Raw genomic sequence first — 22,201 nt, forward strand, 5'->3', positions numbered from 1 at the left:
TTTTGTTGAGAGGTTTTATATTGATGTTCGTAAGAGATGTTGATCTGTAGTTTTCTTTTTCTTTTTTTTCTTTTGAGATGGAGTCTCACTTTGTCACCCAGGCTGGAGTGCAGTGGTGCTATCTCGGTTCACTGCAAGCTCTGCCTCCCAGGTTCACGCCATTCTCCTGCCTCAGCCTCCCGAGTAGCTGGGACTACAGGCACCCGCTACCATGCCCGGCTAATTTTTTTGTATTTTTAGTAGAGACGGGGTTTCACTGTGTTAGCCAGGATGATCTCGATCTCCTGGTCTCGTGATCCGCCCACCTTGGCCTCCCAAAGTGCTGGGATTATAGGCGTGAGCCACCATGCCCAGCCTGTAGTTCTCTTTTCATGTAATACCCTTGTCTGATTTTGGTATTAAGGGAATGCTGGACTCTGGACTCAAAATTAGGAAGTACTCCTTCTGCTTTTATGTTGTGGAAGGCTTTGTAAAGAATTGGTGTAATTTGTCCCTTACGTGTTTGGTAGACTTCACCTATGAACACATTTAGTCCTGGTTCTTTCTGTTTTGGATGATTATTAATTATTAATTCAGTTTCTTTAATATGTATAGGCCTAGGTTTAGGTCTTTGTTTTGGTTGATATGCTTGAAAGCCAGTAGTTTAATATCAATGTTGTATTTTATTTTACTCTAAAAATACTTTGAATACTCTATATGTTATCTTAAATTTTATTTGTGTGTATTTTTGTGAGATATTGATAAAAAATACAACTGTTTTCTTCCAGCCGAGTGTGTTAATTGTAACCTACAAGGAGCCTGCGAAGTCATCTACTCAGTTTGGATCTTACAAGCAAGCTGAATGGAGGCCAGATAGTACCATGATAGCTGTATCAGTAAGTAGATTTTTCCACTAAATAGTGTTTTCTTATGAAACCGTTACATTGCATTTAAATTTGATTCTCTTAGATGACTTTCTTTCAGTCTTTTACACTCATAAGCATTTATTTTGTTCTGATAGGAATTGCTTTACTGATTATTCTGTGTGGATTACTCCTACTATAGCTTCTCTTTTGACTCTGCTACTTCCTACCATCCCTAAACATAGCACCTATATCCTTTTCTGTTTGTTGTTCTCACTTTACTGTTTTGTCCTTGAAGTCTAACTGCTTTACTAATTATTCTGTGCATGTTACTCCTATAGTAGCTTCTCTTTTGACTCTGCTACTTCCTTCCATCCCTAAACATAGCACCTATATCCTTTTCTGTTTGTTGTTCTGACTTTACTGTTTTGTCCTTGAAGTCTTATCTAGTTTTTGAAAACATATTCACATGGTATTCTTGAATTTATATTTAAAGTCCTCCCTTCCATTCCAAAAGATATCCCACAAAATAATAAGCTTTATATGCATATGTAATACTAAAATTTTCATATCCATTTGGATCTGTTTCTCCTTTTTTCTTCTGTTCTATTAAACATGCCTAGATATGTTTAATTTTACCTTTTTAGTTCATGTTTTATCACTGTCTAAGGCTGTCATTATGACTTAATTTGCATTAGCAGTAATATATATGGTTAATTAACCTTATTGAGCACCTCCTATCTGATGAGTACAATTGTAATCAGTTTACATGGATCATCCCATTTAATCTTTCGATAAGTGCTTTGAAGTAGATATTATTATCCCTCATAATTGATGTGTAAGTTGAGGATCTGAAAAATTGTCTTATCCAAGGTTACATGGGTAGTGTATATTAGAGAGATAAGGTATAAACTTAGCTACTCAGCTTCCATTTACTGTATCTTTGTAACTAACTTATCTCTTTGCGTTGGTCGTTGGTTGCTTTCTAGTCCGTACTGTATATAACACTGACTAGGTTAATAATCTGAAATGTGCCATATGATCAAAAATACTGAGTAGTTCTACACTTCCTATAGCAGGAGTTTGCAGATGACTGACCATGTACCAAATATGCTCTGGTGCCTGTTTGTACACAGACCATAATGTAAGAATAGTTTTTACATGTTTAAATAAATAAAACAAGTCAAAGAAGAATATTTGCTATAGTTGAAAATTATGTGATACTTAAATTTCGGTGTCCATAAGTAGAATGTTACTGGGGCACAAAAATCCTCACTGGTTTACGTATTGTCTGTAACTTCTTTCAAGCTACAATAGCAGATTGAGTTGAAGTTCTTACAGCAAGCCTATGTGGTGCTCTCATTGCTTTGCTCCTTTGTTCAGTGTACTGTATAGTAACACAGTTATAACTTCATAACTTTTCAAGTGTACACATATTGCCATTCTGTGACGTTTTATATTATTTTTATTCTAGTACATAATCATGTCAAAAGAACCAGAGAAGAGAAAAAGACTTCGTTTTGTTTTTAAAGCACACTGGAGTGTGGTTTATTTTATTGTTGAATTCGATGGCAAAATATTGTATTTATTACTCAGTGGCACTATAGCTATGCCAAAAGAATATAAGCTGACATTACTAGACTAAGCACTTATTGGAATATACTGAAGGTAAAGTAAGAAGAATTAAATATTTAGCACAGAACAGCTCACCACAGGAGAATTCCTTCACAATGTATGAAAATGAAAGGGCAGTAAAAGTAAGTTTGCTTGGTTTTTGATGAATTGACAGATGTTATAATACTGCTCAGTTGTTAATTTCAGTGGTCCATGTGAAGTATGAATTGACTGAGAATTACTGTGAATGACCTGTAGAACAATTCCAGATGAAAAAAATTCTCAAAGGAGTTGAGAAAATACTAATTAAGTACAACCCGAAGTAGAATCTAAGAAGTTCTATTAATTGATAGTAGTAAAAATCCACATGGAGCAGCAAAAGACTTAGTTGGACAGATTTACACAAAGTTTATGAAAATATAAGTCTTTTAAAACCTATGGTTTTTGTAAGTTTTTTTTTTTCAGAGATGGGAGTGGGAATATCTTGACTTGCCCTACTCCACAGCTGTTATGGCTTGGGTAGTGATAAAGGTTCATTGGAAACTTTTTTTTTTTTTTTTTTTTTTTACGGAGACTGACTTTTTGTTTTCTTTACTTGAAGGACCACCCTCTACCACTTAACAGGCACTGAATAACTTTGGAAAATATCTTTTACTGTATTAGAAAACGTTTTCAAATATGAAATATGTAAAATCTCATTAAGGACCAGCATTAATAGATAAAAATTTGCACTCAATTTTGATGATAGGGAAAAGTACTTTAAACCCCAATTTACCAAAAAGGTTATTTCCACAAAAAGAATCTAATTCTCATTAGTGGATATGTATTACCAAAAAAAGTTGTACTCAGTTCTCATTACTATTTAAAATTTTGTAACTATAAACCTTATAAAAATTTGCATTCTATTAATCATGATGTTTTGTTTTTCTGTATTTCTTATGCTTTGAAATAAGGGCCTGCTATCCCTGGACAGCCCACTTCCTGCCAGGGATAGCCAGTTCCTAGGGGACTCACCTACAAGTACACCTTCGTATGCAAACTAATCAATCCAAAGCATATAGCCCCAACCACCTCCTTTATTGACCTCTGCCACTCTGGGCTGATAATCCTCTGCCCTAATTATCTCAGGGCTAGGTACTATATAACTAGAGACAACTGATATTATTCAGCTTAGCCAATACCAACCCTCCTTGCCATGCCTCAACCATTCCTTCCCATGGAAATCACAATAAAGGATCTTACTCATGTTTTCCCCTCACATCCGCTGTCTCCTGACTGACCCTGGTAGCTTGCAGTATGTTCCTTGGTGGTGCATGTCATGTCCCCTCCTCTTTGGAACTGTGAGTAATAAACTGTCTTTTCATTGACAGTCGTCTCCTGATCTGTTCACCTCAGTATACCCGAATAATAATAAAATCCACATTTTAAAATACTTTCTTGTTATGTAGGTAAACAAGATAAACCTACATAATATTTTTGATTTTCCCTCTTGTAAAGTCTAAAATATTTATTATCTGGCCTTTTACAGAAAAGGTTTGCAGATCCTTATTCTACACAACCAAGTCCAGGCTTCTTAGCCTTTCATTTAAGGCACTTTAATCTCTAAAACCCTACTTCATTACTTCTCTGGTGTTATTTTTTCGTCGTCTACATGGACTTTCCTTTAGCTAAACTGGGTTTTTCCATTATTCCTTTTTTTTTTTTTTTTTTTTTTGAGACGGAGTCTCGCTCTGTCACCCAGGCTGGAGTGCTGTGGCCGGATCTCAGCTCACTGCAAGCTCCGCCTCCCGGGTTCATGCCATTCTCCTGCCTCAGCCTCCCGGGTAGCTGGGACTACAGGCACCGCCACCTCGCCCAGCTAGTTTTTTGAGTTTTTAGTAGAGACGGGGTTTCACCGTGTTAGCAAGGATGGTCTCGATCTCCTGACCTCATGATCCGCCCATCTCGACCTCCCAAAGTGCTGGGATTACAGGCTTGAGCCACTGCGCCCGGCTTTTTCATTATTCCTTAGAAATTTCAAAGAAAAATGACAAAATTTGTCAACTCATTGTTGGATAAATGAGCATGAGTAGTTGAGATTGCTCTGATTTCAAGCCTAGATGATTAAGTAGGTAGGTGTTCATGGCAATTAGTAAAAAATATAAGAAGAGCAAGCGTTCATGAAAGAAGATAGGAGTTTCTGGATTTGGTTCCATAGAGTTTTGTTATGTTACATTATTAACTTTTTAAAATTGTGGTAAACTATACATAGCATAAATATACATAGTATTTTAACTATTTTAAGTGTACAATTCAGTGTCATTAGTAACATTAATGGTGTTATGCAGCCATTACCACTATCTGTTTTCTTGAATGTCACCCCGGACAGAAACTTGTTTATCATTAAGCATAACTTTGCATTCTCAATTTCTCCAGCTCCTGGTAACCTCTAATCAACTTTTTGTATCTATGAATTTGCTTATCTAGGTATTTCATGTAAGTGGAATCATACAGTATTTATCCTTTTATCTTTGGCTTATTTCACTTAGCATAATGTTGTTAAGATTCATCCATAGTTGTGTTATGTATCAGAACTTCATTCCTTTTTATAACTGAGTCATATTGCATTATCTGTATATGCTACATTTTCTTTATCTGTTGGTAGACATTTTGGTTGTTTCCAACTTTTGCCTTTTATGAATAGTGCGTCATTGAACATTGGCATACAAGTAGCTGTTGGAGTTCCTGCTTTTGATTCTTTCGGGTATATACTGAGATATGGAATTGGTGGATCAAAATCCACAGAGGCTGCATCATTTTACATTTCTTTTGGCAGTGTAGGAGAGTTCCAGTTTCTCCTTAGCCCCTTAAATGCTTTATTTTCATTTTGTTTAATAGCCATCCTAAAGGGGTGAAGTGGTATCTTCTTGTAGTTTTGATTTATGTTTTCCTAAAGACTAATGATGTTGATTATCTTTTCATGTGTTTGTTGGCCATTCGTATGTCTATGAAGAAATGTCTATTCAAATTCTTTGCCCATTTTTGGCTGGGTGCAGGGGCTCACGCCTGTAATCCCAGCACTCTGGGAGGCCAAGGCGGGTGGATCATGAGGTCAGAACATCAAGACCATCCTGTCTAACAGTGAAACCCTGTGTCTAATAAAAAATACAAAAAATTAGCCAGGCGTGGTGGCAGGCGCCTGTAGTCCCGGGAGAATGAGGCAGGAGAATGGCATGAACCTGAGAGGTGGAGCTTGCAGGTGAGCTGAGATCGCGCCACTGCACTCCAGCCTGGGTGACAGAGCGAGACTCCATCTCAAAAAAAAAAAAAAAAAAAGAAAATTCTTTGTCCATTTTTGAATTGGGCTGCCTGTTTGTATGTTGCTGAGTTGTTTATTCTTATATGAATCCCTTACTGGCTGTATGACTTGACAATATTTTCTCTCAGTCTGTGGGTTTTCTTTTCATTCTCTAAGTCCTTTGATGTATAAAAGTTAATTTTGGTGAAGTACAATTTATCTATTTATTTATTTTTGAAACAGGGTCTTACTCTGTCACCCAGGCTGGAGTGCCAGTGGTGCAACCTCAGCTCACTACAGCCTCTGCCTCCGGGGCTCAAGTGAGCAGCAGGGGCTATAGCTGCACGCCACCATGCCTGGCTAATTTTTGTATTTTTTGTAGAGATAGAGTTTCACAATGTTTCCCAGGCTGGTCTTGAACTCCTTAGCTCAAACGATATGCCCACCTCGGCCTCCCAAAGTGTTTGGATTATAGGCATGAACCACTACGCCCAGTCTAGTTTATCTCTATTTTCTTTTATTGCCTATGCTTTGGGTATCATATATAACAAATCATTGCCAAATGCCATGATTTTCCTCTTCTTTTTTTTCTTTTGAGAGTTTTATTACTTTATGTTTAGGTCTTTGCTTCCTTCTAAGTTAATTTTTGTAGATGGTGTAAAGTGTAAGAGTCCAACTTCATTTTTTGTGTGTGGATATATAGTTGTCCCAGTACAATATGTTAAAGAACTATCCTTTTCCCATTGAATGGTCTTGGTACGCTTGTTGAAAATCAATTGGCCGTTGGTATTTGGGGTTATTTCTGGATGCTCCATTCTATTTCATTGTTCTATATGTCTGTCCTTATTCCAGTACCACAGTTTTTTAAATTTCTGTGGCTTTGTAGTAACTTTTGAAATCAGGAAGTGGAATCCTCCAATTTTGTTGTTGTATTTCAGGATGTAAGTCATGTCAACCCATTATCAACCCATTGTAACTTGAAAATACCATAAGTCAAAAATTTAACAGCCCCAAACATCCATCATAATGTCGTAAGCTGAACCATCATAATGTCATAAGCTGAACCATCATAAATTCAGTACCATCTATAGTTTTTATATCTACAGTTTTTATATCTACAGTTTTATATCTTTATATCTACAGTTTTAAAAATCTTCAGTTTTTATATCTACAGTACCATCTATACTATTCTGAGCCAGTCCCTAAGATGCTGTACGACTTTTTTGAATTGGTTTTTCTATTTCTGTAAAAAATACTATTGGGAATTTGGTAGAGACTGCGTTGAGTCTGTAGTTCTCTTTGGGAAGCATTAATTTAAGTCTTCCAATCCATGAACATGTAATGTCTTATCAATTATTTAGACCTTTAATTTCTGTAAGTAGTGTTTTCCAGTGTTCAGTATACAAGTCTTTGTCCTGCTTCATTAAATTTATTCTTAAGTTAAATTTCTTTTTGATGCTATTGCAAATGGAATTGTTTTTAAGTTTCCTTTTCAGTTGTTCCTTCCAAGTGTGTAGACACGTATCTGATTTTTTTTCCAACTTTTAAGTCCAGGGTATATGTGCAGGATGTGCAGGTTTATTACATAGGTAAATGTGTGGTTGGTGGTTTGCTTGCACAGATTATCCCATCACCTAGATATTAAGCCCAGCATCCACTAGCTATTCTTCCTAATGTGCTCCATCGTCCTGCACCCCGCCCCCCCGTCCTCCAACAGGCCTCAGTGTCTGTTGTTTCCCCCATGTCCCTATGTTCTCATCATTCAGCTCCCACTTATAAGTGAGAACATGTGGTATTTGATTTTCTATTCCTGTGTTAGTTTGCTGAGGATAATGGTTTCCAGCTCCAACCATGTCCTTGCAAAGGACATGATCTTGTTCCTTTTTATGGCTACATAGTATTCCATGGTGTATATGTACCACATTTCTTTTATTCAGTCTATCATCGATGGGCATTCAGGTTGATTCCATGTCTTTGCTATTGTGAATAGTGCTGCAGTGAGCATACGCATGCATGAATGTTTGTAACAGAATGATTTATATTTTGGGGGTATACCCAGTAATGAGATTGTTGGGTCAAATGGTATTTCTGCCTCTAGGTCTTTGAGGAATAGCCTACTGTCTTCCATAATGGTTGAACTAATTTCCACTCCCACCAACAGTGTAAAAGCATTCCTTTTTCTCTACAACCTAACCAGCATCTGTTGTTTTTTGACTTTTTAGTGATAGCCATTCTGGCTTGTGTGAGATGGTATCTCATTGTGGTTTTGATTGGAATTTCTCTAATAATCAGTGAGGCTGAGCTTTTTAAAACATATTCGTAGGCCACATTTATGTCTTCTTTTGAGAAGTGTCTGTTCATGTCCTTTGCCCACTTCTTAATGGGATTTTTTTTCCTTGTAAGTTATTAAGTTCATTGTAGATGCTGGATGTTAGACCTTTGTCAGATTAATAGATTACAAACATTTGCTCCCATTGTGTAGGTTATCTGTTCACTCCAATGATAGTTTCTGTTGTCGTGCAGAAGCTCTTTAGTTTGATTAGATCCCATTTGTCAATTTTTGCTTTTGTTGCAATTGCTTTTGTCATCCTTGTTGTGAAATCTTTGCCTGTGCCTATGTCCCAAATGGTATTGCCTAGATTTTCTTCCTGGGTTTTACATTTAAATCTTTAATCAATCTTGAGTTGATTTTTCTATAGGGTGTAAGGAAGGGGTCCAGTTTCAGTTTTCTGCATATAGCTAGCCAGTACTCCCAACACCATATATTACATGAGGAATCCTTTCCCCATTGCTTGTTTTTGTCAGGTTTGTGAAGATCAGGTGGTGTAGGTGTGCATTCTTGTTTCTGGGTTCTCTATTCTGTTACATTGGTCTATTCTTGTGCCAGTACCATGCTGTTTTGGTTACTGTAGCCCTGAATTACAGTTTTAAGTCAGGTAGCGTGATGCCTCTGGCCTTGTTCTTTTTGCTTTGATTGCCTTGGCTATTTGGACTCGTTGGTTCTATGTGAATTTTAAAATAATTTTTTTCTAATTCTGTGAAGAACATCGGTGGTAGTTTAATGGGAATAGCATTGAGTCTATAAATTACTTTGGGCAGTATAACCATTTTCACAATATTGAGTCTTCCTATCCATGAACATGGAATGTTTTTCCATTTGTTCATCTCTCATTTGTTTGAACATTGGTTTGTAGTTCCCCTTGAAGAGGTTCTTCACCTCGTTGGCTGTATTGCTAGGCATTTTTATTCATTTGCGACAATTGTGAATGGGAGTTCATTCATGATTTGGCTGTCTGCTTGCCTGTTGATGTAAGAAGGCTAATGATTTTTGCACATTAATTTTCTATCCTTAGACTTTGCTGAAGTTGCTTATCAGCTTACAAAGCTTTTGGGCTGAGGCAATGGGGTTTTCTAGATATAGGATCATGTCATCTGCAAATAAAGATAGTTTGATTTTGTCTCTTAACTATTTGAATACCCTTTATTTGTTTCTTTTGCCTGATTGCCCTGGCCAGAACTGCCAATACTATGTTGAATAGGACTGGTGAGAGAGGGCCTCCTTGTCTTGTGCCTTTTTTCAATGGGAATGCTTCCAGCTTTTGTCCATTCATTATGATATTGGCTGTGGGTTTCTCATATATGGCTGTTATTATTTTGAAGTATGTTCCTTCAATATCTGGTTTATTGAGAGTTTTTAACCAAAAGGGATGTTGAATTTTATCAAAGGCCTTTTCTGCATGTGTTGAGATAATCATGTGGTTTTTCTGTTTAGTTCTGTTTACGTGGTGAATCACATTTATTGAATTGTGTATGTTGAACCAACCTTGACTTCTGGGGATGAAGCCTACTTGGTCATAATGGATAAACTTTTTGTTGGGCTGCTGGGTATTTGCCAGTATTTTGTTGAGAATTTTTGCATTGATGTTCATCAAGGATATTGGCCTGAAGTTTTCTTTTTTTTGTTTCGTCTCTGCCAGGTTTTGGTATCAGGATGATGCTAGCCTCATAGAGTGAGTTGAGGAGGAGTCGCTTCTTTTCTTTTTTTTTTTTGAGACGGAGTTGCCCAGACTGGAGGACAGTGGTGCAGTGGCACAAGCTCAGCTCACTGCAAGCTCCACCTCCCGGGTTCATGCTGTTCTCCTGCCTCAGCCTCCCGAGTAGCTGGGACTACAGGTGCCTGCCACCACATCCTGCTAATTTTTTGTATTTTTAGTAGAGATGGGGTTTCACCGTGTTAGCCAAGATGGTCTCAATCTCCTGATCTCGTTATCCGCCCACCTTGGCCTCCCAAAGTGCTGGGATTACAGGTGTGAGCCAACGTGCCCGGCCCCTTCTTTTTAATTGTTTTGGAATAGTTTCAATAGAAATGATACCAGCTGTTATTTGTACCTCTGGTAGAATTCAGTTGTGAATCTGTCTGTCCTGGGCTGCTTTTTTGGGGGAGTGGGGAGGGTGGCTAGGCTTTTTATTACTTCTCAATTTCAGGACTCATTATTGGTCTATTCAGAGATTCAGTTTCTTCCTGGTTCAGTCTTAGGGTGGGTGTATGTGTCCAGGAATGTATCCATTTCTTCCATATTTTCTATTTAATGTGCATAGATGTGTTTATAGTATTCTCTGATGATTGTTTGTATTTCTTTGGGGTCAGGATGATATCCCCTTTATCATTTCTGATTGTGTTTATTTAAATCTTCTCTTCTTTGTTAATCTAGCTAGTGGTCTATCTATTTTATTAATTTTTTCAAATAACCAGCTCTTGGATTCATTGATCGTTTGAATGGTTTTTCATGTCTCTATCTCCTTCAGTTCTGTTCTGATCTTGGTTATTTCTTGTCTTCTGCTGGCTTTTGGGTTTGTTCATGTTTCTGTAGTTCTCTTCATTGTGATTTAGGTTGTTAACTTGAGATCTTTGTAGCTTTTTGATGTGGGCATGTAGTGCTATAAATTTCCCTCTTAACACTGCTTTGGCTGAATCCCAGAGATTCTGGTATATTGTCTCTTTGTTCTCATTAGTTTCAAAGAACTTCTTGATTTCTGCCTTAATTTCATTATTTACTCAAGTCACTCAGGAGCAGGCTATTCAATTTCCATGTAGTTGTGTGGTTTTTAGTGAATTCCTTAATTATTTTGAGTAAATTTTTTTTAGTGTTGTGGTCTGAGGGACTGTTATCATTTCAGTTCTTTTGCATTTGCTGAAGAGTATTTTAATTCCAATTATATGATCAGTTTTAGTTAAGTGCCGCGAGATGATGAGAATAATTATTTTCTGTTGTTTTTGGGTGGAGAGTTCTGTAGATATCTTATCAGGTCCACTTGAACCAGGAGCTAGGTTCAGATCATGAATATCTTTGTTAATTTTCTGTCTTGGTGATCTGCCTAATATTGTCAGTGGTGTGTTAAAGTCTTGTCAGTGGTGTGTTAAAGTCTGCTACTATTATTGCGTGGGAGTCTAATTCTTTTTGAAGGTCTCTGAGAACTTGTTTTAGGAATCTGGGTGGTCCTATATTGTATGTGTATATATTGAGGATATTTAACTCTTGTTAAATTGAACCTTTTATCATTATGTAATGCCCTTTGCCTTTTTGATCTTTTTTCATTTAAAGTCTGTTTTGTGAGAAACTAGGATTGCAATCCCTGGTTCTTTCTGTTTTCCGTTTGCTTGGTAAATTTTCTTCCATCCCTTTATTTTGGGATGTGTGTCTTTGCACATGATATGGGTCTCTTGAAAACAGCATACTGCTGGGTCTTGGTTCTTTATTTAGCTTGCCATTCTGTGTCTTTCAATTGGAGCATTTAGCCCATTTACATTTCAGGTTAGTATTGTTATGTGTGGATTTGATCCTGTCATCAAGATGCTAGTTGGTTATTTTGCAGACTTGTTTATGTGGTTGCTTAATAGTGTCACTGATCTGTTTACTTCAGTGTGTTTTTGTAGTGGCTGGTAATGGTTTTTCCTTTCCATATTTAGTGCTTCCTTCAGGAGCTCTTGCAAGGCAGGTCTGATGGTTATGAATTCCCTCAGCATTTGCTTGTCTGAACAGGATCTTATTTCTCCTTTGCTTAAGAAGCTTAGCTTTACCAGATATGAAATTCTGGTTGGAAATTCTTTTCTTTAAGAATGTTTAATATTGGCCAGGCGCGGTGGCTCACACCTGTAATCCCAGCACTTTGGGAGGCCGAGGCAGGCGGATCACGAGATCAATAGATCGAGACCATGCTGGCCAACATTGTGAAACCCCATCTCTACTGAAAATCCAAAAATTAACCAACTGTGTTGGCACATGCCTGTAGTCCGAGCTACTTGTGAGGCTGAGGCATGATAATCACTTGAACCCGGGAGGCGGAGGTTGCAGCGAGCTGAGATTGCACCACTACACTCCAGCCTGGCAACAGAGCGAGACTCCGTCAAAAAAAAAAAAAAGATGTTTAATATTGGCCCCAATCTCTTCTGGCTTTTAGGGTTTCCACTGAGAGGTCCATTGTTAGTCTGATGGGCTTCCCCTTCGTAGGTGACCTGGTCTTTCTCTCTGGCTGCCCTTAACATTTTTCTTTCATTTTGACCTTGCAGAATCTGATGATTATGTGTCTTGGGGTTGATCTTCTCCGGGAATATCTTATGAGGGTTCTCTCCATTTCCTGAATTTGAATGTTGGCCTGTCTTCCTAGGTTGGGGAAGTTCTCCTGGATGATATCCTGAAATATGTTTTCCAACTTGGTTCCATTCTCCCCGTCTCTTTTAGGTACCCCAATCAGTTTTAGGTTTAGTATATTTACATAATCCCACATTTCTCGGAGGTTTTGTTCATTTTCATTCTTTTTTCTCTATTATTGTCCGCCTATCTTATTTCAGCAGGATAATCTTCGAGCTCTGAGATTCTTTTCTCCACTTGGTCTGTTCAGCTATTAATAATTGTGATTGCATTGTGAAGTTCTTGTAGTGTGTTTCTGAGCTCTAACAGGTCAGTTATGTTCCTCTCTAAACTGCTCCTCCTAGTATTGTCAGTGGTGTGTTAAAGTCTCCCACTTGTTATTGTTTGGGAGTCTGAGTCTCTTTGGAGGTCCCTAAGAACTTGCTTTGTGAATCTGGGTGCTCCTATATTGGGAGCGTATACATTTTGGACATTTAGCTCTTCTTGTTGAATTGAACCCTTTATCATGTAATGCACTTTGTCTTTTTTGATCTTGTAGTGTGTTTCTCAGCTCTGATAGGTCGGTTACGCTCCTCTCTAAACTGGCTCCTCTTCTTTCACATTGTCAGTGGTGTGTTAAAGTCTCCCACTATTTTTATGTGGGAGTCTAAGTCTCTTTGAAGGTCTCTGAGAACTTGGCACCTCCTGTATTGTTTTGTCATGTTTCTTAGCTTCTTTGCGTTGGGTTACAACATGCTTCTTTAGCTCAGCAAAGTTCATTGTTACCCACCTTCTGAAGCCTACTTCTGTCATTCAGCTTTCTCAGCCTCAGCCCAGTTCTGAGCCCTTGCTGGAGAGGTGCTTTGGTCAGTTGGAGGAGAATAGGCACTCTGGCTTTTTTAGTTTTCAGTGTTTTTGCATTGATTGTTTCTCATCTTTGTGGGCTTATCTACCTTTGATCTTTGAGGTTGCTGACCTTTGAATGGGGTTTTTGTAGGGTCTTTTTTGGTTGATGATGTTGTTTTCTGTTTGTTCTTCTTTTAACAGGCTGCTCTTCCATAGAGCTGCTGCCATTTGTGGTGGTCTACTCCAGACCCTAGTTGCCTCGGTTTTTCCTGTACCTGGAGGTATTACCATGGAAGGCTGCAAAACAGCAAAGATGGCAGCCTGCTTCTTCCTTGGAAGCTCCTTCACAGGGGGGTACTGACCTGTTGCTTGCTCAAATGTGCCTGGAGGAGGTGGCTGGAGACCCCTGTTGGGAGATGTCACCCAGTCAGGAGCAACGGGATCAGGGACCTACTTGAAGCAGTCTGGCTGCAACAGGTGTGCTCTGTTGGGGGTTCCTTCAGCCCCCAATCGGTATGGGCTCTCCAGGACCCACAGGCTGGACTGATTGAGAAGCCTGAACACCAGTGTGGCAGCCTGCCCCACCACCTGGGTACTCCATCCTGGGGGGAAATTAGAGCTCCATCTAATTGGGGGTGGCTCAAGACCCCAGCTGGGAAGACCCACTACCCCATGAGAAGGAGTGGATAGAAGTCTCACGTGAAGAAGCAGTCTGGCCACGATCTGGCAGTGTGGCTGTACTACACTGCAGGAACCCTTTCTCATCCAGGCTGTATGGATATATGTGATTTTTGTGTATTCATTTTATGTCCTACAACTTTTGCTAACTTTATCAGCTCTAATATTTTTTGTGTGCATTATTTATACACCTTGTCTGTGGTCTGATTTGGATGCCTTTATCTCATTTTCTTGTTTAATTGCTCTGGGTAGAACTTTCAATACTATGTTGAATTAAGTGGTAAAAACGGGCACCCTTATCTTGTTCTAGCGGAAAGGCTTTCAGTCTGTCACCATTGAGCATAATGTTGGCTTTAGGTTTTTCATATATGACCTTTATTAGGTTGAGGTTATTTACTTCTATTCTTAGTTTCTGGCATGCTTTTATCGTTAAAGGGTGTTAAATTTTGTCAAATGCTCTCTTTGCATCAGTTGAGAATCGTGGATTTTTTTCTTCATCCTGTTAATGTAGTATATTTCATTGATTGATTTTCAGATATTGAATCATCCTTGCATTCAGTGAATGAATCCCACTTTTTCACGATGTACGAAGTATTTGCTGAGGATTTTTCATCTGTATTCATACAATATATTGATCTATAGTTCTCAAGTCAGTTTTGGTAGATTGTATGTTTTTAGAACTTTCTGAATTTCATCTGGCTTGTCTGATTTTGTTAGAATGCAACTCTTTATTGTATTCTCATAATCTCTGCTATTTATGCAAAATTACCAGTAAGTTCTTTCATATCTGATTTTTGTAATTTGAATCATCTCCTTTTTTTCTCAACTTACTTAGAGGTTTATCAGTTTTGTTGATTTTTCAAAGAGTCAACTTTGGCTGGATGTGACGGCTCATGTCTTTAATCCCAGCACTTTGGGAAGCTGAGGTGGGAGGATTGCTTGAGGCAGGGAGTTACAGGGGAGTCTGAGTGACATAGTGAAATGCAGTCACTACAAAAAATAAATTAAACTTAGCCAAGTGAGTTGGCACATGATTGTAGTCCTAGCTACTCAGGAGGGTGAGTCAGGAGGATCACCTGTGCCCAGGAGTTCAAGGTTACCATGAGTTTTGATCTTGACACAGCACTCCAACCTTGGCAATAGAGCAAGACTCTGTGTCAAGAAAAACCAAACAATTTTTGTTAAAGTGTATTTTCTTAATTGTTTTTCCATTTTCTTTTTATTTTGCTCTCATCTTTATTATTTCCTTTCTTCTTCTAGCTTCAGGATTACTTTGCTCTTTGTTATTTAGTTATTTTTTTGTGCACATTTAGGTTATTGATTTGAAATGTCCCTCCACCCCCACCTTTTTTTTTTTTTTTTTTTTTTTTTTTTTTTTTTTTGAGACAGATTCTTGCTTTGTTGCCCAGGCTGAAATGCAGTGACATGATCATGGCTCCTTGCAGTCTTGATTTCCTGGGCTTAAGTGACCCTCTCCCTCAGCCTCCCTAGTAGCTGGGACCATAGGGACGTACCACCACACCCAGCTGATTTTGTTTAATTTTTGTAGAGATGTGATCTCACTACGTTGGCCAGGCTGGTCTCAAATTCCTAGGCTTAAGCGAACATGCTGCCTTGGCCAAATGCTGGGATTACAGGCATGAGCCATCACACTGGGCCTGAGATGTGCCTTTTTAAGTGTGGCTGTCTACTGTTTCAACCTATGGCAGTTACCCAGCTCCAAAGTTGATTCCACATTTTTGGGTATCTTTATAGCAGCACCCCACTCTCTGCAGTACCGATTTACTGTATTAGTTCATGCTCATGCTGCTATAAAGAACTGCCCAAGACTGGGTAATTTATAAAGGAAAGAGGTTTAATTGACTCACCGTTCTACATGGCTAGGGAGGCCTCAGGAAAATTACAGTTGTGACAGAAGGAGAAACAAACATGTCCTTCTTCACATGGTGGCAGGAGAGAAGTGCTGAGCAAAGGGAGAAAAGCTGCTTATTAAAATACCATCAGATCTCGTAATAACTCACTCGTTATCATGAGAACACCATGAGGGTACCACCCCTGTGATTCAATTACTTCCTACCAGATCCTTCCCACGACACATAGGGATTATGGGAACTACATTTCAGGATGAGATTTGGGTGGAGACACAGCCAAACCGTATCACTGAGGAACCCTTATATTTGATAAGCTGCTTCTCTGTTAATGTTTTCAATTCTGTCTTTTGGTTTCAGCAGTTTGATTCTAGTGTGTCTCAGTGTGGGTCTCTGAGTTTATCCTTTTTGGAGTTTCTTGAATTCCTTGGATTTTTGTATATTCATGGATTTCATTAAGGCTCTTGGCATTTTCAACCATTTCTCTTTCCTCCATACTTCTATTCCTATATTATGTATGTTGATGTGATTGATGGTACCACACAGGTCCCCCAGACTCTGTTTATTTTTCTTTATTCTTTCTTCTTTTCGCTCCTTAGATTGCATAATTTGGAATGTCTTATTTTCAAGTACATTTATCTTCTGTCTGCTCAAATTTGCTGTTGAATTCCTGTAGTGCATTTTTCATTTTACTGTACTTCTTATCTTCAGAATTTTTTCAATTCCTTTAAAAAGTTTTTCCCTTTTATTGATGTTCTCATTTTGTTTAGACATTGTTTTCTTGATTTTCTTTAGTTTTTTTTGCCCATGGTCTCCTTTAGCTCATTGAACATATTTAAGACTGTTGACTTAATGTCTCAGATTAATAATTCAAATGTCCGGGCTTCCTTAGGGATGGGTTCTGCCATATTCTTTATTTTCTATGACGGGGCCATACTTTTCTGTTTCTTTTTACGTGCTGTAATTTTTCATTGAGAACTGGACTGAGTATTATGTTGTGGTGACTTTGGAAATCTAATTATCTTAGCCCTCAGAGATTGCTGGGTTTTGCTCCTTGATTACATAATCCTTTATGATTTTTTGGAATGATTTTTGCATGGTATGTATTTCTTCTGATGTGTGGTCTCTGAAGTTTCTCTTCTGTTTTCTCTGTTGTCAGCTAATCATGTAATATTTCCTTATCCTACTCCCAGGAGTGGGGTAAAAAATAAGTCCTATCTCTAAAGTTCCCTCTTGGCCCAGAATCCTTTTCATCTCCTGGGTGTACCATACCCTCAGTGATCAAAAGCGGAAATTAGAACCCACAACAGCGGCTTTTGGAGCACAGAGCCCTTATTGACCCCCCTTATTCCCACAAGCCACACCAGATACCCTTGTGCGACATCCGCAGCTGCCTGCCACAGAGTTGTTGGATGAGGTGGGTGACAGCTGTTACCATAGGAAAACTGAAATTGTTTGAAATTTGCCAACAGCTTCATCAAGCTGTCTCCTGGAGGCTGCAGGCATTCTACCAGATCCAGACTTCCACAATAGTAGCTTCAGGTAATTCCTGCTAATTAAATTGTAGTTTTGGTGGATAGATGGATTCCTGGAGCTTCCTCTTCTACCACCTTTTCTGATGTCATTCTCCACTCTTGTTAAATTTAGAAGTGTGTGTTGTAAATCATAGTTGAAACTTAACAATTGAATGAGAGGGCTGTAAGAGGAAAATGCTCTCTAAATTATGTGCAGTTGATGGCAAAGAAGTGGTGGTGTTTGTTTTAAAACAGTGTGGGGAATATTTTTCCTTCTGGTTTCACTGAAATTCTAGCAAGGTAATTTTTTAAAGTTGCATTTTATTTATTTTTTTCTTCCTAGCTCTTTTGGACAATCACCAGGCTTATTTTGATATACAAATTCAAATTCCTATGTGCAGTGGCAGTAAGTTATGACTGCCAATTTTAGAAATAAAGTTCTAACCATGTAACTCCATTCTGATATAGGGAACGTTGCAAACAAAGTGTCTTAAAGTTTAGGTTATTAATAATTTTATGTGTAAGCTCCCTCTCTGCACTGTTGATATTTTTAGGTCTCTAGGACATATATATGTATATTTCATGTGTGTGGTGTAGTGTGTGTGTGTGTGTGTGTGTGTGTGTGTGTGGTATGTAGGTGTTGTAGGTGTGTGTATAGAAAAGGAATAGCTTGTGAGACTGCAATGTAGTTATGTAGAGAATGTTAATTTGAAATAAAATCAGAATTCAGTTTTCTTTCAAGTTTACCTTCTGGCTTTGTAATGCTATTAGCTCGAATATTCAATTAAAGAAGTGTAGGACTCAGCTAAAGTGAGTTACACTGGAGAAACATGGATTTCTTTTAAACAAAAGGTAACATCTTAAGATCGATACTGTTACTAACAATTGGTAACATGTATATATGTATGTATGTATGTACTTATTTATTCATTCATTTTTGAGACGGAGTCTTGCTTTGTTGCCTAGGCTGGGGTGCAGTGGTGCAATCTTGGCTCACTGCAATCTCTGCCTCCCAGGTTCAAGTGATTGTCCTGCCTCAGCCTCCTGAGTAGCTGAGATTACAGGCGTATGCCACCACATTCAGCTAATTTTTTGTATTTTTAGTAGAGACAGGGTTCCACCATGTTGGTTAGACTGATCTTGAACTCCTGACCTCAAATGAGCCGCGTGCCTCAGTCTCCCAAAATGTATTTATTTACATAAAGGAAAATTATAAACTGGATTACATATGAAGTATTAGTATTAAATTTTGTTTATCACAAATTTTGTGGGTTTAAAAAGTATTAAAATACATTTATTCTCTCACTTTTTCAACATTTATAGAGCTTCTGTACATTCCAGATAGTATGTAATCAATGAAGATGTAGTTTGAGAAAAAAAGGTTGTCTGGAACCATGCAGTGTGATTTCCATTTTCTTTAAGAATGTCTTTGGTTTGCCATTATTTTTTTTTGAAGGATGTTTTTGCTGCATGTAGGTATTCATGTTTGCATCAATTTTCAACATTGATGAAGTCTCTGTTGTATACTGAGCTTTGGAGTCCCTATTCTTTTCCTGGGAGTTTATTAAGCAGTAAGTATGAAGTTCCAAGAAAGAATTTACATGAACTGTATGAATTTCATTTTTGCTTCCCCTAAAGATATCTTTAATTTGCATTAATTTCTGAAGGATATTTTCAAGAGGTGTAGAATTCTAGATTGGTAGTTATTTAAGTTAAAGATTTGATTTCATTGTTTTCTGCCATTTTTCATTGTTATTGAGAAGTCAGTGAATGGTCTTATTGTTGGCCTTTTCAAAGTAATGCAACCTTTTTTGTTTCTTTCTTTGAGACAGAGTGTTGCTGTGTTGCCCAGTCTCTTTGTCTGTTTGAGACAGTCTTGCTCTGTCGCCCAGGCTGGACTGCAGTGGCACAATCTCAGCTCACTGCAATGTCCGCCTCCTGGGTTCAAGCGATTCCCCTGCCTTAGCCACCTGAGTAGCTGGGATTACAGGTGTGCGCCACCAGGCCCAGCTAATTTTTTTTTTAATTTTTAGTAGAGACAGGTTTTGCCATGTTGGCCAGGCTGGTCCTGAAGTCCTGGCCTCAAGTGATCCTCCTGTGTTGGCCTCCCAAAGTCCTGGGATTATAGGTGTGAGTTACTGTGCCCGGCCACCTTTTTTTTATTTTTATTTTTTAAACTGCTTTTAAGATTTTCTCTTTATCTTTGGTTTTCAGAATTTAGCTATGGTATGCTAAAGTGTGGTTTCCTTTGTGCTTATCTGTTTGCTGTTCTCTAGTCTTGAATCTGAAAATTCTCAACTATTACCTCTGTACTGCTTCTGTCCCATTCTGTTTTCTAATGGGACATCGATTTAAACTTTTGTATGTGTCTTACATCTCTCATCCTTTTGTTGTTGTTGTTGTTGCCCACTCTCCCTTTATTTTTTCTGTGCTTTGTCGTGGCTATTTTCTATTGCTGTGTCTCTCAAGTCATTAATACATGTCATCTGCTATATCCAGTCTGACTCCATTAAGATAGTAAATTGAGGTTTCATATGTTTTACTTTTAGAATATCCACTTGCTTCTTTTTATTGAGTCTAAATATCTGGTGAAAAATGTCAATCCTCTCATCTGTATTTTTTTTTCTGTATTTTTATTGAACATAATAGTTGTGATTATTTTAAAGTTATTTAAGATCATTGGTTCTTTTGGTTATTGGTCTTCTGATTTTGCTTTTTCATGTCTGGCAGTTTTATTCTAGACATAGTGTACCAAAGAATTACAGAGAATTGAAGTAGCTATCTTTAGAGACTGCTGTTCATTATTTGGATTAGGGGCTGATTATTTCTGTCTTGTGATGGATTGAATTTGGTTTGAATTGGTTTGAAAGTTTGGTAAGACTCAGTTTACCTCTAGTTTATTCTGAGAGATTTGGTTTTGTCTTAAAACTTTTTTTTTTTTTTTGAAGTTGTTTTTGGTTTTTAGAGTCTTGTATTTTTTTATTTCAGTAGGTTTTTGGGGAACAGATGGTGTTTGGTTACATACATAGCTCTTTAGTGGTGATTTCTGAGATTTTGGTGCACCCATCACCCAAGTGGTATATACTGCAGCCCCAATATGTACGCAATATGTAGTCTTTTATCCCTCACCCGCTTCCCACCCTTTTCCCTGAGTCCCCAAAGTCCACTGTATCATTTTTATGTCTTTGTGTTCTCATAGCCTAGCTCCCAATTATGAGTGAGAACATAGGATGTTTGTTTTCCATTCCTGAGTTACTTCGCTTAGAATAATAGTCTTCAATTCCATCTAGGTTGCTGTGAATGCCATTATTTTGCTCCTTGTTATAACTGAGTAGTATTCGATGGTGTATATGTATACCACATTTTCTTTATCCACTTGTTGACTGATGGGCATTTTATTGTCATCTTGCCCATATGACAGTAAAATTCAGCAGATGTCTTGAGGGTAAAATTGGTGTTAAAGAAAAAATTATCCAATAATACTTGTTGAAACACAGTAAGAAAACTTTTTTTGGGACCATTGCATATAGGGAACACTGCAGTGGGTTCTTGCAGTGGGAATGAGAGATTGAACTCAACTCTTCAGCATGGGCGAGTGGGAATTTATAGCCAAGAAGCAGTGCGGGAGTCAGTGGATAGAAAATTACTAAGAGGAAACATCAGGGGTAATGGGGATTCTGGCTAAAACAACAGGATTCTTGCTGAAGACAGACGAGAGTGATCAGACATCACTTAGGGGAGACTGGAGAGTATAGAGGTTTTGCTAAACTGGATTTTACAAGGAAATGCACAGATGGACCTAGGACAAGAAGGTTCAGGAGCCTGACTGAAGTTTGACTAAGCACAGAATCTTTGTCACTGGCTGTGTGTTTGAGGCACATCAGGTCTCCAATTAGTATGGATACCTGTGCATCTCAGAAATGCCGGAAATTTTACTTTGCCTTTCTGAAATTTGCTTTCGAGCCCTTGAGCCCCTTCTGCAGCTTCTAAGTTCGGCAGATGTCTTGTGGGAAAAATTGACTGTGGAGTTGAGGCATTTCAAGTCTGATTATTTCTTCAACCCTGTGTAACTGCCAAGAGCTTTTCTGATTTTTCTTAGCTCCAGCAGGCCTCTGCCTGAACTAAGTCTGCTGCTTTCTTAGCCTGTGCCCAGAATTGGTGAATGTTCTTAGAGGAAAAAAAAAAATCAGCTTACCTCTGAACAGTCCTCCTACTATGAATTTTAATCCATCTAGGCTTATTGATTCCATAGCTTGCCCAATGCCTTTAAAAATATAACTTTTTATGTTTTCTGCCTTTTTCTAGCTGTTGGGAGAGTTGTTCTGCCATGACCTACTTACTGTTTACTACTGTGCAGTAGAATTCTTAACCATGTAATATAAAATTGTCTTAATACTCCTTTTATGATTTTTTGAGTAATTTCATTTTTATATATAAAATCCTAAGCATTATATAAAGATGGAATGAGCCCAGATATATCCATTAAAACTATTGTAACTGCCCAGCAGTTTCATTTTGCCTGCTGCCTGGATACAGTTGATTTATCAAGACAGAGGAATTGCAGTAGAGAAAGTTTAATTCATGAAGAGCTGGCTGAACAGAAGTGCCAGAGTTTTATTACTGAAATCAGTCTTCCCCAAAATTTGGAGGCTAGGGTTTTTCAAGGATAGTTTGGTGGGGCAGGGAATGGGTGCTGCTGATTGGTCAGGGAGGCAATCATAGGTGTGGAAAATGGTCTTCATGTTGAGTTCACTTCTGAGTAGGACCACAAGACCAGGACCAGTTGGTGGGTCCACGTGGAGCCCTCAGCCATCAGAAATGCAAAAACCTGAAAAGATAGCTGAAAAGGCCAATCTTAGGTTCTACAATAGTGATGTTACCTGCAGGAGTAATTGGGGAAGTTGCAAATCTTGTGACCTCTGGAGTAATGGCC

General features: G+C 38.2%; 1 protein-coding gene across 3 annotated transcripts in view; it reads left to right on the top strand.

The window, feature by feature from the left end:
- RIC1 (RIC1 homolog, RAB6A GEF complex partner 1) overlaps positions 1–22,201 on the top strand; it is a 149,234-nt gene that overhangs the window by 27,334 nt on the left and 99,699 nt on the right. For all 3 annotated transcript variants that reach the window (XM_010365092.2, XM_010365093.2, XM_030919989.1), the window contains one exon: positions 768–875. In XM_010365092.2, coding sequence (XP_010363394.1) covers positions 768–875 — 108 coding nt within the window. Of the gene's footprint in view, positions 1–767; positions 876–22,201 lie in introns of those variants that run through there.

Source organism: Rhinopithecus roxellana, chromosome 16 (assembly GCF_007565055.1).
Source record: "Rhinopithecus roxellana isolate Shanxi Qingling chromosome 16, ASM756505v1, whole genome shotgun sequence".
NCBI lineage: Eukaryota > Metazoa > Chordata > Mammalia > Primates > Cercopithecidae > Rhinopithecus > Rhinopithecus roxellana.